The sequence below is a fragment of the Notamacropus eugenii genome, chromosome 4 (assembly GCF_028372415.1).
Source record: "Notamacropus eugenii isolate mMacEug1 chromosome 4, mMacEug1.pri_v2, whole genome shotgun sequence".
Lineage (NCBI taxonomy): Eukaryota > Metazoa > Chordata > Mammalia > Diprotodontia > Macropodidae > Notamacropus > Notamacropus eugenii.
Window position 1 is genome coordinate 408,406,058 of NC_092875.1, and position 14,205 is coordinate 408,420,262.

The window sequence follows — 14,205 nt, forward strand, 5'->3', positions numbered from 1 at the left end:
TTTTTTTATTCCCCAAGAAGAGAATACAGACTTAAAATGCAAGTGTAGGTTTAGTTTTAGTTAAAGTGTAGTCGACAGAACAAATAACATTATAAACTTCCCCATTTTGCTATTAGGAAGGTAAAGAAGAGAATTTGGGAACGTTGGGTGTTTGAAATGGGAAGTTGTGTGTGTGTGGGTCACAGGAAGTGAAGATTAGATAATTTGTTGAAAAACTTGTTCATATGCGGTATCTGATCATAGGAGGGGGAAATCTATATCTATATGTATATAGATTTGTGTACAAACATACATATGCAAAACATACATACATAAGCTTTGTTGTTGTTTAGTCATTCAGTCGTATCTGACTCTTCGTGACCCCATGGACCACAGCATGCCAGACCCTTCTATCCTCCATTAGCTCTTGAAGTCTGACCAAGTTTATGTTTGTTGTTTCCATGATGTTGTATGTCCATCTCATCTTCTGCCATCCCATTTTCCTTTTGCTTTCTGTCTTTCCCAACCTCAGGGTCTTTTCCATTGAGTCCCATCTTCTTATGATGGGACAACATATTTAAACATCAGTTTCAGTATTTGACCTTCCAGTGAATAGTCTGAATCAAATTCTTTACTTAAAGACTAGTTTGATCTCAACTGTCCGAGGGATTTTCAGAAGTCTTCTCCAGTACCACAATTTAAAAGTATCAGTTATGTGGCACTCAGCTTTCTTTGTACTGCAACTCTCGCTGCCATACATTGCTACTGTAAAAACCGTAGCTTTGACTATATGAACCTTTGTTGGCAAGGTGATGTCTTTGTTTTTTAGTATGCTATCCAGATTTGCCATAGTTTTCCTCCCAAGGAACATGCATCTTTTAATTTTATAGCTGTAATCACCATCTGCAGTGATCTTTGAGCCCAAGAATATAAAATCTGACACAGCTTCCATTTCTTCTCCCTCTGTTTCTCGGGAAGTGATGGGACCAATTGCCAAGATGTTAATTTTTTTAATGTTAAGTGTTCAAGCCAGCTTTTACCCTTGCCTCTTTCACCCTTATCAAGAGGCTTCTTAATTCTTCACTTTCTTCCATCAGAGTGTTATTGTCTGCATAGCTGAGATTGTTGGTATTTCTCTTAGCAACCTTAATTCCAATTTTTTATTTGTTCATCCTGGCATTTTGCATGATGTTCTCTGCATAAAAATTAAATAAGATGGCAATATACTGCCTCAAACTCCTTTTCCAGTCTTAAACCAATCAGTTATTCCATGTTTGGCTTTAATTGTTGCTTCTTGGCCCACATACAAGTTCCTCAGGAGACAAGTAAGAGAATCTGGTCATTTTGTACTCCAAGACCGAACTTGTCTGTTAATCCAATTATCTTTTGATTTCCTTTTTAGCATTCCATTCTCCTGTGAAGAATGTGACATCTTTTTTTTTTTTTTTTTTTTTTGGTGTTACTTCTAGAAGATGTTGTAGGTCTTTATAGAACTGATCAACTTTAGCTTCTGGCATCAGCAGTTGGAGCAGAAGCTTGTATTACAGTGATATTGAACAGTTGGCCTTGAATTTAAATAGATATCAGTCATTTTTGAGATTATGCCTCAATACTGCTTTTCTCACCCTTTTATTGACCATGAGGGCTACTCCATTTCTTCTTGCTCACAGTAGTGTATGTAGTGATCATCTGAATTAAATTCAGTCATCCCTGCCCATTGAGTTCACTGATACCCAAGATGTCAATGTTTAATCTTTTCATTTCCTGTTTGACCATATCCAGTTTTACCTTGGTTCATTGATTGTACATTCTAGGTTTCTATGGAGTGTTGATTTTTACAACATCAGACTTTGCTTTCATCACCAGACACATCTTCATCTAGCTGAACTTCCTTTTGGCTTTGACCCAGATGTTTCATTAGTACTGGAGCTACTTGTAGCTGTTCTCTGCTCTTCCCCAGTAGTATATTGGACACCTTCTGACCTAAAGAGCTCACCTTTCAAAGTCATCTTTTATCATTTTAGTACTGTCTATGGGGTTTTCTTGGCAAAGATACTGGAGTGGTTTGCCATTTCCTTCTCCAGTGGATCACTTTTTGTCAGAACTGTCCACTATAACCTGTCCGTTTTTAGGTAATCCCATATGGCTTAGCTCATAATTTCATTGCCAAGGCAGTGATCCAGTAGGGGACACATAAACTTAACAGGAACCAAATGAAAAACAATAACATTTTTTTCTTGAGCTTCAGAGCAAGAGTATGAGGCTTTATGTGTAAAAGAAACTACCTCCTCCCACCAAATGATAAGACAGAGTGCACAAAGTTTAAAACTCCCCAGGTAGTGGGGCAGAAAAATTTAAGTAAATCAGAATATTTTCTAGAAAAATAGTCCATGTTTATATTTATGAAATTGTAAGTTATATATATTTACATATTTATATGTACATATATCTGTCTTTATGTAAATATTTGTATATGTGCATGCATTATCTATATGTTTGTATTTTTATCACCTACCAAATACTGTACATCTGATTTTTTTAAAAAAGAGAGACTTTCTCCTACTTCATCTTTTGCACTGCTCTCATCTTTTTTGGTACAAAGCTTAGGGCTTTTATGCAGTTCTCTTGTTGGTAGAAAGGCAGTGTTGGGAGAGCTGTGGATTTGGCAGTCATTACATGGGTGTGAATTCAAACTGGAACACCTCTTAGTTGCATGATCTTGGGCAAAGCAATTAATCTCTCTGAGTTTGTTTTTCCTCTGTGAAATGGGGACAATAATATCTATATAATCTACTTTGCAAGATTGGCCAAAGGGAAATGTTTTGGAGGCTTTGAGCACTATATAAATGCCAAAACCTTAATACTAGGAGTTTATTGGTGAAGGACCTGCCTAAGCTTATATCTGCCAGAATGTGTCAGAGTATCACTTGAACCCAGGACATTCTTACTCTGAAGTAAGCTGTGCATTCGTCTTGCCTCTCTGTTGGTATTATCATTAATAATAATCATCTATGATGATGAATATATTTTAAGAAAATTAAGTTTACTTTTGGATAGATAGCTACCTGGAACCCCTCCAAGTGATTATGTATATGATAAGCATATTTTTTCGTTAATTATTTTGAGTTTAATGTATGAGCTTTCAGTATTCCCTCTACAAACAGTTTTGTAAAATTGACTTCATTAGTACTGTGTGTTAAAAATAAACAATTGGAATGGTGATTGAAATACTCTAGGCAAAAAAGCAAATTTTGTTTTTAGAAAATGTCGAGAGACTCATTTTGTCAGTTTTGCTTTAGATACAGAATGTTTCCGTCAGTGTTGATTATTGTCATCCTTTTTCCTATTTTCAAGAAGTTAAAAAATGAGCTGCAAAAAGATGCACGTTAGCTATTAACTTTTAAAAAAAGCAACTTTTGTAATTTTTCCCACAAGGAAAAAATAATCCTTTTAGTTTACTGAATAACTTGTTAAATAATTCATTGTTAATGTTTTCAGTGACATCTAGAGCAAGACTAGCTCTAATATAGATAGCACTACCTTGAGTTTATTTCAAGGCTGACTTAGTAACTCAAGTATGATCACAATATATTTTCTTCATTCTGTCATATTCAGTGAGGAAAGAGAATCCCAGCAATCAGGCAGCTGACAAGAGCATAGATCATTCCCCCAGTCCTGTGCCTTTTACTTTTAATATCCTTTTGCTGTGGGATGGGGAGAATCAGAGAAATTTTAGTCAGCCCTATGGGGAAATAGAAGATGGTTCCATTAGATTTCCAACTTGCCTGTCTTTGTTTAAAGGGGACGAAGCTCCCTCCTGAGCGATTTCTCTCTTTTATTCCCTCCTGTGTTTCCTCATTCACTCTTGGCTTTCTCTTAGGCTTTTGAAAAGCAATTTTTAAAAATCTGAAGAATTCTAAATCTTATATTTTTACAGCTTGTTTTTAAAAAAACTATTAAATTTAATTAACACTTAGTTTGATCACTGTCCTGCTTGCTTGTGTCCCCTTTGAACTTCTCTATATTCTCTATGTATATTTTTCATATTTCATAGATGTTCTGTCTTACCCACAAAAAAAAAGCTATCCCTTGTAGTAAGTAAGCATAATTAAGCAAAAGAAATTCCTGCATTACTTATATCTGAAAACGTATGTCTTATTTTGTGTGTCTAGTCCATCATTAGATAGTTCTGAAGTCTTTCATAGTTGTTTTTCTTTACAATGTTGTAATCATTATAAGCAGCCTTCCTGGTTCTACTCAACTTCACTGTCTATTAGCTCGCATAAGTTCTCCTAGTTTTCTCTGAATTAATTTACTTTATCATTTTTTTTACAAAACAAAAAATTTTCATTCCATTCATGCACCATTATTTGTTTGGTTATCTGTTTCCCAACTGTTGAGTGACCAATTTGCTACCGGATCTTATATGTTAACTTTCCATTTTCTCCCCTCACAAGGGAAGAGAATGAATTGATGTTTCCCCGTTGGTTATTGCGAGAATGAAGGATTGCAAAGAGAGTGTTATATTTGAAACAAATTAGAAACAACTGTATGTTGTTTCTCTTGGCGAAGAAATGTTTTTAATCTCTTCTCCGGCTGACTAAGATTTGATATATTTTCGGATTAAGTTGTTATAGACTTTTCTGCTAATAATATTCATTTTCAACTTTGTTGTTTCTGAAGATTTTTCTTTTTCTTTTTTGCTTTCATGCTTACCTTCAAACTTCCCTAGGGAAAACAGCAGTAAACTGTAAGTAAATTCAACAATTCAAATACAGTGTATTCCCCACTCCCCCTTTTTCTACAAATTATTTTCGCCCCAAAAGCAATTTAGGTCAAATTTAGCAGGCTAGTAACTGGTTTTGGCTACATCCTTTTTATCATTCTTTGAGCAGGAAGAGATCTCAGCTAAGGTGAGGCTAATAGAAAAGAACAATCTGGAAAAAGCCCCTTGACTTCTTTTTCAGACCCAGTAGTCGTAGTGAAGCTGTGGAAAACATGCAAATTAGACCAAGACAGCTGTGCCTGTGCTTATCAAGGAAGAGAAGTCACTTAATAAAGTGATAAAAATAATTTATTGATCCTTTTAGTCCTCTTAGTAGTATGTAAAGTTATCTATGGGTTGAAATTAAAAATAAGGCAAATACTTGAAAGTGTATTGGATGCTGATGAAAGTAATGAACTGTTAGTTTCTCTTTAAATCCAATTCTTCCATCATTCCTAAATGAGACTTACAATGCCATTTTTCTTAGATACTTATTGGGTAGATAAATCTTTCGGCATTGATCATTGAGTCCAATGTAGAAAATATATTGGTAGGAAAGTTGACTTGGCAGATGGCCCTGAAGCAGAATGCCAGTAATTCACAGAAGAAGAAATGGTGGTAAGAATGAACATATGGGACAATTGGGTATTTTCAAGAAACAAAAGCAATTGTGTTATAAGGGATAAGTATTTTGGTAGCCCCCAAATTGATGCTTTCCCTTTTGTGGGGAGAGGAAAGAAGTGGGGAAACAAGACTTTTAATGAATGAAGAGTATGTCCCTCTACCCCCATTTAAAGGGATCCTTTAGCAGATAGTAGAGGATGTTCAGATTTCTAAAATACAGATATCCTGCATTAGGGCATTGATTTGACTGTCCTTCCCTTTAGAATATTACTTGAGTTTGTTTTTTTTAGTTCAGAAAAGCCTTTTATGCTAAAGGAAGTTCATTGATGATGCCGCAAAAATGGAAGTTTGTCAAAAATGAAATCTTCATTTGATTTAAATCATATAATAAAACCAATGAATAGTTGGAAACCTTTGGTAACCTAAAGTTTTGGCTTAAATAATTTAGATCAACAAATATCTTGGACACTAGTTTTCATTGAACTTTCATTGTGTATGTGTGTGGGGGAGGGGAGTGCCACTGTATATATTTTTTAATGTCTCCCAATAAATTCCCTTCCCTTTTCCACTATTCTTACATTATTGTTACTGACATTGTTTTGAAGGATAAGATCCGATCCTCTTGAATAATCATCTGATCTGATTGCTTGTGCTTGAAAAAGGAAAGCTTCTTTGAAAGCATTTCATTCTTTGGTAGGAAATCCCAGGTGGGAATTCCATATTATTGCTATAGGTGGTATAGTAGATAAAACCATAATTGATCCTGGGGATTGTGGCATTAAAATTTGGTTAGAGAAGCATTTAGTTGACAATACAATGAAATAATTACTGGTGTGCTAGTAAGAAAAAGGGAGTCTTTTTTTTTTTTTTTGCTAATTTCACATGAATATTTTGTGTGAAAGAAGAAAATATTACTCATGTCTGGTAGCAAGCACCACAGTAGTTTTACGAGGAATGACTTCATCATCCAACAGTACTTGTTGACATGGGAGTGAGCTCAATTCTGTTATCAAAACTACCTCTGCTGTCTCATAGCTACTTGGCCTTGGTTTTGTTTTGTTCTGAGAGAGTAATGGTTACTGGCCTCTTCAAGAGGTTTGACCCACATGTACAAACTTTTGATTAATTAAAAAAAATTATTAGTAGAAGTATAGTCATGTACCTAAAGGCATAGACATATAAAATGTATTTATGAAGTAGTGGCCAAATCCTGTTGTAGGGCAGGCTGAAATGTTTAAAATGAATCCCTACAAAAAAAATACCCACTAAAGGTCCAAAGAGTCGTGTTTATGTTTTTTAATTAAAGCTGTTACAGTAGCATTCTGGGGAAATTATATTTAAAGGAACACCTATTAAAAGATAATTAGCCTTGTAAAAATGATTCTTTAAAAATTCTTTAAAATGATAGTAACATACATTGTTCCCTGAATTTTAGTATTTTCTTAGCCTAGTTAGGTAGCTGAAAAGTACGGAATATCCTTAACCACTTGGTAGACCACTTATTTCTAGCATAGCAGTCTCTCCAAAGTGGGAGGTAAAGGGAAGGGGAAGGGAAAGAGGTAAATTCCGTAGTATGTACACTTACTGGCAATCTCATTCTTATTTTAATCTTTTAGAGAATGTCTGAGTGTATCCAGATCTCATTTGCTGTTTGTAGAATTGGCATTTACACGGTAAGCAGTGTATGTTTTTGCTGTACCAAATGTCATACAAAATAGGTGAATAGGTTGTTTTGGTTGTCTGTTTGGGGGAGGGTTTAAACGAACCTTTACTCTTTGACTCACCACCTTCCACTCATATCCAAGCTGTGGTTCACATATCTGAGGTTTAAATTAATTTTCCCTTTCTTCTTCTTATACCTTCTTTCCTTTGGAAAGGCCTGGGAAAGAGGTGCATGAGAATATGACATAGCAGGTAAGAGGCCTGTGAATTTTAGAAGAGCTAGTTGTCTTTAAGGCGTTTATTTACAAAAGGAACTTGTGTTCTTCAACTCTACTGCTTGGAAGACTGTGTTCTTGAAACTCTTAAAGAGTGTAGTGCTAGAATTCTCCATGAGGTTAAAAAAAAGCATGACCTCTGATGCTCAATCCTGGGGGGAAATGAAATTTCTCTCCCCTTCTTTTCCCCTCTTTGTAGACCCTCACCCTCCTAGAGCTTGTGTTATTGGGCACTGCCTTTGAGAACTCAGAACCCAGAATGACTAACGCACTTAATAACTCCAGTGAACATATTTTTAGTTTAAAATTTTACAGGGTCAGAGATATGAGAGTGTTTTTATATGAACAATGAGACCTCCAAACAAAAGGCAGCTGTAACATTTATTTCCAGCTTGATAAATGGGTGACGGGAAGAACCAAACATATGAAGTTAGTTTTGAAAGATTAGAGGGTGAGTCAATATAATAAAATTGTTACAGGCAGAAATCTGTTACATTGGCCTACCACGGGCCTGTTCCACTCGGGGAAAAATGCCCTCCTGGATGGGCAGGAACCACAAACATAAATAAACATATGTCCGTATGATTGACCCTAGTTGAAAGCTAAAATTCTATAGAGAAAACAAAAGAGGTGGCAAAGATGGTGGTCCAGTATATTTTGTGGTAGAAACTAATTATATTTGGTTTCTCCCTTTTCCCCACAACAGTTCAAGATAGTTTAGCCAACTTTTACTTCTGTGATATCAGCAACACATCAAATAACACTTATTAAGAAGTCAGAAAAAACCAGTTTGAAAGCCTTGATTCTTGCCTCTTAGTTGGTATAAATTGGATGGTATAAATACAGTACAGGTATGTAAAGACCAGACTGTCACAGACAGCTATTTTGCCATGGAGAAATAAGTTGGATAATATATGAAGGCTTGCTAGCATGATAGTCACATAAAATGGCAAAAATTTGATGAAAATGAAAATTCAGCAAAATATATACAGTGCATTTTTATCCAGTCTCCATCCTAAGGTTATCTACAAAATTACCAAAACAAACTAATATTGGAAAGGTCTTCTCCTGTAAGTAATATAAGGAAAATTCAGGCTCTAATTTTCAGGCAGAAAATTTACAACATAAATAATTAATATTTTGTCAGTGATATAAATTAAAGTAGAACCAACAGACCTACTCTGTTATTAAAGCTTAGAACTTTAAATGGAAATATATATTTTTTTAAAAAGCCAGGCTTTGGAGCGAAGCATCTGTTTTGAGAAGATAAAACTTTCTTTCTACATTATTTAAAAATAATCTTTCAATTGCAGGGAATGTTACACAGGAGATAATGCATATTCTCTAGAACCTAGTGTCTTGATGTAAGTACAAAGAAGTAATTTATTTTTTAAAAACAAAAATAGTTCTATTAAGTGGGCCCACACTATTTATGGTATTAAAAAAAACCCCATTGGTTGCCTGTCAGGAGGGAGAAGTAGGTGAGTGCCAAATTTTTCATTACAATTGTGGTTTGATGAAGTACTGGCTATGAACCTAGGCTGTTCTTTGGTAATCTTATAATTAACATTCTGGGATCAGGGTTTGACTAACCACAGGGCAAAGAGGGATATCCTTAAAGGCCATTTTTATAGGAGAATGGCTTGCCTCATCCCTGTATCAGGACTGCAAACGTTTTGATGAGGACAGTTTTAAAGTTTCCTTAAAGAACCTTCTAGTACCCTTCAAACTCTCACTGAGGACAGTTGGCTTCTTTGCCAGAAACAGGAAGCAGGTTGGGATTCTTTTTTACTGAAGGTATTGATTAGGAATCTGCGCTTCTTTTGTTGGTGTTTGCTCTAGTAATGAAGACTGGGTAGAAAAAGAGATTGGTTCACCTCTCTGGGAACCTTTCTGTGACAGTAACTGTGCTCTGGGAGCCTAGGCACACAGATTAGGAAGAAATTATGTGGAAGAGAGAAAGGGACATTCAGTCTTTCAGTTGTTGGAGTTAAGATTCAGCCAGCATAGGACTGAGGTGTATACCAGGTAGGACTATGAACCATTAAAGCTACTTGTTGGTGATAAGGGAACTTAAAACTATCTCCAATCTTATGAGAAAACTGTCAAGTAATATGATACATTAATTCTTGAAAGGCACTATGGCATCCATAGAGTTTGGGATTAATAGTCAAGAGACCTGGGTTTGGTCAAGAGACCTGAGTCACTTAGGGTTCAGAGCTGGAAGTGACGTCTCAGGCCCTCTCCTCTGCCTCTCTCATTTTGTAGATGGAAAATCTGAGGCTCAGAGAAATGAATTATTTTGTCACAGGTGTCACAAGGGGTTGTCAGAGGGTCCTCTGCTGTGAGATGGAGTGTTGTTTGTGACCTGGGTAACTGGACAAATCTCAGAGCCCCAACGTCTTCATTTGTAAAATGGGGATAACAATAGTAGTGCTACTTTTATTGCAGGGCTGTTAAAAGTTGTTATATAAACCTTACAGCGCTAGATAAGTATAAGAGAGAATTGTTGTTTTACCACTACCAGACTTTTTTTTTTTTTTTTTTGTTTAAGACCAGACCGGATTTCATCAGTATAGGAAAATCTTCCTTCCCATGCTAGCATAAGCAGAGAAAAGCAGATTAAGACTCAGTGTCTTACTTCACAAGCTCAGTATTGTGAATTGGGTGTCGGGGCCACGTTGAAATAAAGAGCAGTGATAGTTTTCTACCCACTTGCTCCGTAGGTGTCAGTTTAGTTCTTGCTGCCATTCTCAACATTCACCTTAGTGATCGTTTGATCATGTACCTGTTGGCTGTGGTTTTTACTGTCAAAAGGCAAGACTTCCATATTATATCTGTTCTGCTGTTATTAATAGGTCTTAAGGTTGAATCTGAAACATCAGTTTCTTTGTTATGTTCTGCTGGGCACAATCAAACCAGGCAAGAAATCATGGAAAATTCATGGCAAGATATCGGGGGAAAAATGAAGAGTACATGTCCTTCTGATGTTGAATCAGGAGGTCATCTTCCTTTATGAACAAAGACTTATTACTTGATACTATATAGATTAAAACTAATCTGTCAGGCAGACTGGGACCCCTGAACATTGGCTGTGCAAATACTGCCTATGATTATAGACTGAAGAATGCTGATACTGTGTATACACTGTGGAAAAGACTCTTTGTAGAATCAGAGAATTTTAGAGATAGAAAGGAAGTTATTGATCATCTATTCTCCACCCCACCCCCACCCCCCGCCTGCGGCGCCACCTCCCTTTCCCCCATCCCCCCGCCCTTGAGGGGAAGATGAGGAAACACTCTTCCTGTCTGTTGTGTCAGCAGTCACCTTTATCAGTAATGTGATCATGAAACATGGGCTGCTGCTGTAATAAGCTGAGCAGAAGTTGAATTACCCACAAGCAAGACAGTTAAAAGAATAGAAGGATAAATTAAACAGTTTCAGGGAACACAGTAGATTTGTGTATTGTTGGAGAATAGCAAGAATAAGTGGTGTCCAGGTCAAAATGGGGCAGAAGTCAGAGCTGGTGGGGAGCAGAGGGGGCACACAGGTGGGGGCAGAGCTGCTGTAGCTGAGGACACAGCCCCTAGACAGAGATTTATGATATGTCACCAACCAGTGATTAGTCCTTTATCAGACCAGCTTTTTCTTCTTGGATACTTCAGACCGTAAGGAGCAAGGATGGAACTAGAATTATATTTACTTATGCACAAATATGTGTCTATATATCCTTCATATTGGGAGAAGCAGATTAGCATAGTGAACAGAGAGAGTTGGCTTTGGAGTCAGGAAGACCTGGGTTGAAGTTTTGTCTGTGATACATACTGATACATTCTGGCTGTGTGACCCTAGTCATGGGTTAAGGGAATATAAGATCTTCCCTGTCAATTTATGAGGCCTATGTGACCACATGCCTTTCCTTTTTTCCTTGGAATAGTGGCTGTGTTCCCAGGTCTAAAGGTACACAGGTATTTCCATCACAGATGTCTTGCTGTTTTGAACTCTAGCTCAGTTCACATCCTTGATATATTCTGTGCTGAGTCACGTAGGCTTTCACACCTTTTTTCCCTGGGCCAGTTTAGGCACTGAGTTCCCTAGGTTGTGATGCCTTCTGACTGTGAGCCTATTATTTGAAAACTATATATACTGGGAGGTTGATATTTTGCTTTGGGACTCTCTCATGGAAAGAATGTTACTTTGTGATTTGGCCAGATGAGACGCTAGGTAGCTGTTTAGGGGCCCCTGGCTTTGTGAACCCAGATGTTGGGGCTCCTTGATCTGGTGATTAGGTATCTGTTACTTTGTTCAGTTGGAGCCCTGTCTGTACTTGGATACTCACTTCTTTCTACTTTTATATCTTTCTCATTGTTTAATTAAAGTAAGATTACTGACCCCTTTGAAGTTGTCTTTTCTTTAGAAAAGCAGATCAAAAAACCTTTGCCAGCAGCCCACCCTATACGCTGTACACCTCCACAGCAGCTGCTAGTAGCATTTCCATTCCACTTAGTCAAGTCACTTATTTACCCCGGACAGTTTTCTAAGGCTTTCGGTTCTGGAACAGTTGCCAATCAGCTTTAGCAGAGGAAGTTTACTTGTTGGCAGTTTCTCATGCCAAAGAAATCTCAGGTCCCGGAAAAACAAACAAAAAACCCCAACAACAATAGATATACCTCCTAACAACAACACTAACAAAATAAATCCTCTACCCATTTAAAATTGGGGAATGCAGAAAATTAGAATGTATGAATATGAAGATAGTATTCATAACAGGTGTGGGGGAATTAATATATTTAAGATAATTTTGGAAGCTCTAGAAGGGATTTTAGACACAACCTAGCAGTGCATTGTTACTTTCTTAGGAAGCAGTGTGGGATAGTAGTTTGAGAACTGATCTTGAAGTCAGGAAGGTCTGAGTTTGAATCCTTAAGATACTTAGATGTATGACCCTGGGCAAATCACATTAACCTTTATGAACCTCAGTCTGTAAAATGGAAATAATTATAGCAACCTATCTCATTGGGTTGTTGAGAGAATCAGGGGAAACAATATGTAAAATGCTTTGTAAGTTTTAAGATGCTTGGTACTTGTTAGCTTTTATTAACAGAAAGAAGTAATATATTTTTAATATTGACTATTTCTAGCTTCATAAATAATCCAGTTTAGGACAGCAAGGGTGAAGAGGTCTAGGACCTCTTCATAAATATGAAATGGTAACTATAAAATATGGAACAAGATTGAAGAGACGTTGAAGGACTTCTTCTCTGCCACCCTTTGAAACTGAAACTTGGATAGTGGCAAGATAAAATCTGGTTTGGGTGTTTTGTTTTGGGGAATACAGATAGGATCTTTTTTCCCTTTAACTTCAAGATAATCAAGATATGACATGGATGGCAACTTAAAGAAAATCTTTGCTTTCCAGTGCTGTAATATTCACAAGTAAACCTTGAAGCTCCACTCTCCATCTTTTTTCCTTATTTGGCTCAGGGACAGTTTTCAGTGATGGTAAGTAGAGGTCTGCCTGCCCTCTATAGAGAAAATGTCCTTTGTTATCTTCCTCATTGTACAGAAGGAGTCCTTGGCACATTTTTGGGGGGGTTTCTTTTAGGTTAATTTGACCAATATCTAGAGAAACGCGAGAAACAGATTGAACTTGTTAATTTTTCATTGTGAGCCTTTACATCTGGAAAATGAGCAAATGCCACAAATCAGGGTTTGATTAATTTGCTTTGTTGATTGTCTGTACTTAAGAAAGTGATGGATAAAATGTTAACATACTCACATGTCATTCTTCACCCTCCCACAAAGCTGATTGTTAAACATTTACCAGCAGGCCCTCACTAATATCTTTTATAAGACAATCTCAGAAAAATTTTTGAATAGGGCAGGCATTTAACAGCACCTACTAAAGGAATAATGAAAGAAGAAATGTCTCCAAAGTGATATAGAGGAAAGATCACTGGACCAGAAGTCAAGAGATGTTGGTACTTAATCTCAACAAAATTCTTTTCAACAACTGGAATTTTCCGTCCAGAAATATGCATTTTTATGGGCCCTGCTTTCACATGAATACCTGACTTCTTCCTTTTGAAGGAATGTTTGTCATGTACTTCAATATCAATAATACTTTTTGTAGTTGAAGAAATTCTATGAAAATAGAATATCTTATAAAAGATTGCTCCAAATATAATTTTTCCATAGCAGACCCAGTTGGTTTCAGTTTGGAAAAACTTTTAATGGGCACTAGTGATAACTTTGATTCTCGCTAGTCAGGACTTCATTTATTTAGACAAAGCCTTTTTTTCTTTTTTTTTGAACAAATGAAGAAATAGTGAATTTGAATTGGGCTTTTGTGTATCAGGGATAATGGATGTAGTTATTTTCGGGAAAAGTAGAGTACTGTGGGAAGACTCTAGGAATTGAACATAGTTATGTAGCACCTGGGGTAATTTGTGTAAGGAAATTAGAACTAGAAAAAGTTGAAAAAAGTAAAAATCAGCAAAGATGACCCAGGAATCAAGTAGTTTGTAATATGAGGATTAACTGAAAAGTTCAGGACTCTTATCCTCACTTGTACCTGTTGTTACTTTTTTTTATATCCTTAAATGAATTTGTGTAGAAAATACTTCAGACAGCGTATGGGGTGTTCAGAGAGGACTAGCACCTCTGGTGTGAGGGCCTGCTGAGCCCTTTTCAGGATTTCCCATCTATCTTTGGTGTCCATCTTCACCCAACTGTCAGTGTGGCTTGAAGAAGCTACAGCATGTGCAGCAGCCATACCCTGGTAAACTGTGTGGGTAGATGGATTAAATAAGGTCGAGGGTAACTGACAGACCCCAGATCTGTGGGTTAGTCAGATGGATGTGTACCCCAAGTATGTGAAGACATTCTCCAGTGGAATGG

At 36.7% G+C, this 14,205-nt stretch overlaps 1 protein-coding gene across 12 annotated transcripts in view; it reads left to right on the plus strand.

The window, feature by feature from the left end:
* The window catches only part of ARL15 (ARF like GTPase 15), a 508,217-nt gene that overhangs the window by 47,149 nt on the left and 446,863 nt on the right, over positions 1–14,205 (plus strand). For 3 of the 12 annotated variants that reach the window (XM_072605638.1, XM_072605648.1, XM_072605640.1), the window contains one exon: positions 6,985–7,041. The exons of 3 other annotated variants lie outside the window; for them this stretch is intronic. In XM_072605638.1, coding sequence (XP_072461739.1) covers positions 6,985–7,041 — 57 coding nt within the window. Of the gene's footprint in view, positions 1–4,711; positions 4,730–6,984; positions 7,042–8,618; positions 8,670–12,732; positions 12,808–14,205 lie in introns of those variants that run through there. 6 more of the 12 variants (XM_072605639.1, XM_072605647.1, XM_072605644.1 and 3 more) reach the window with 5 other exon arrangements.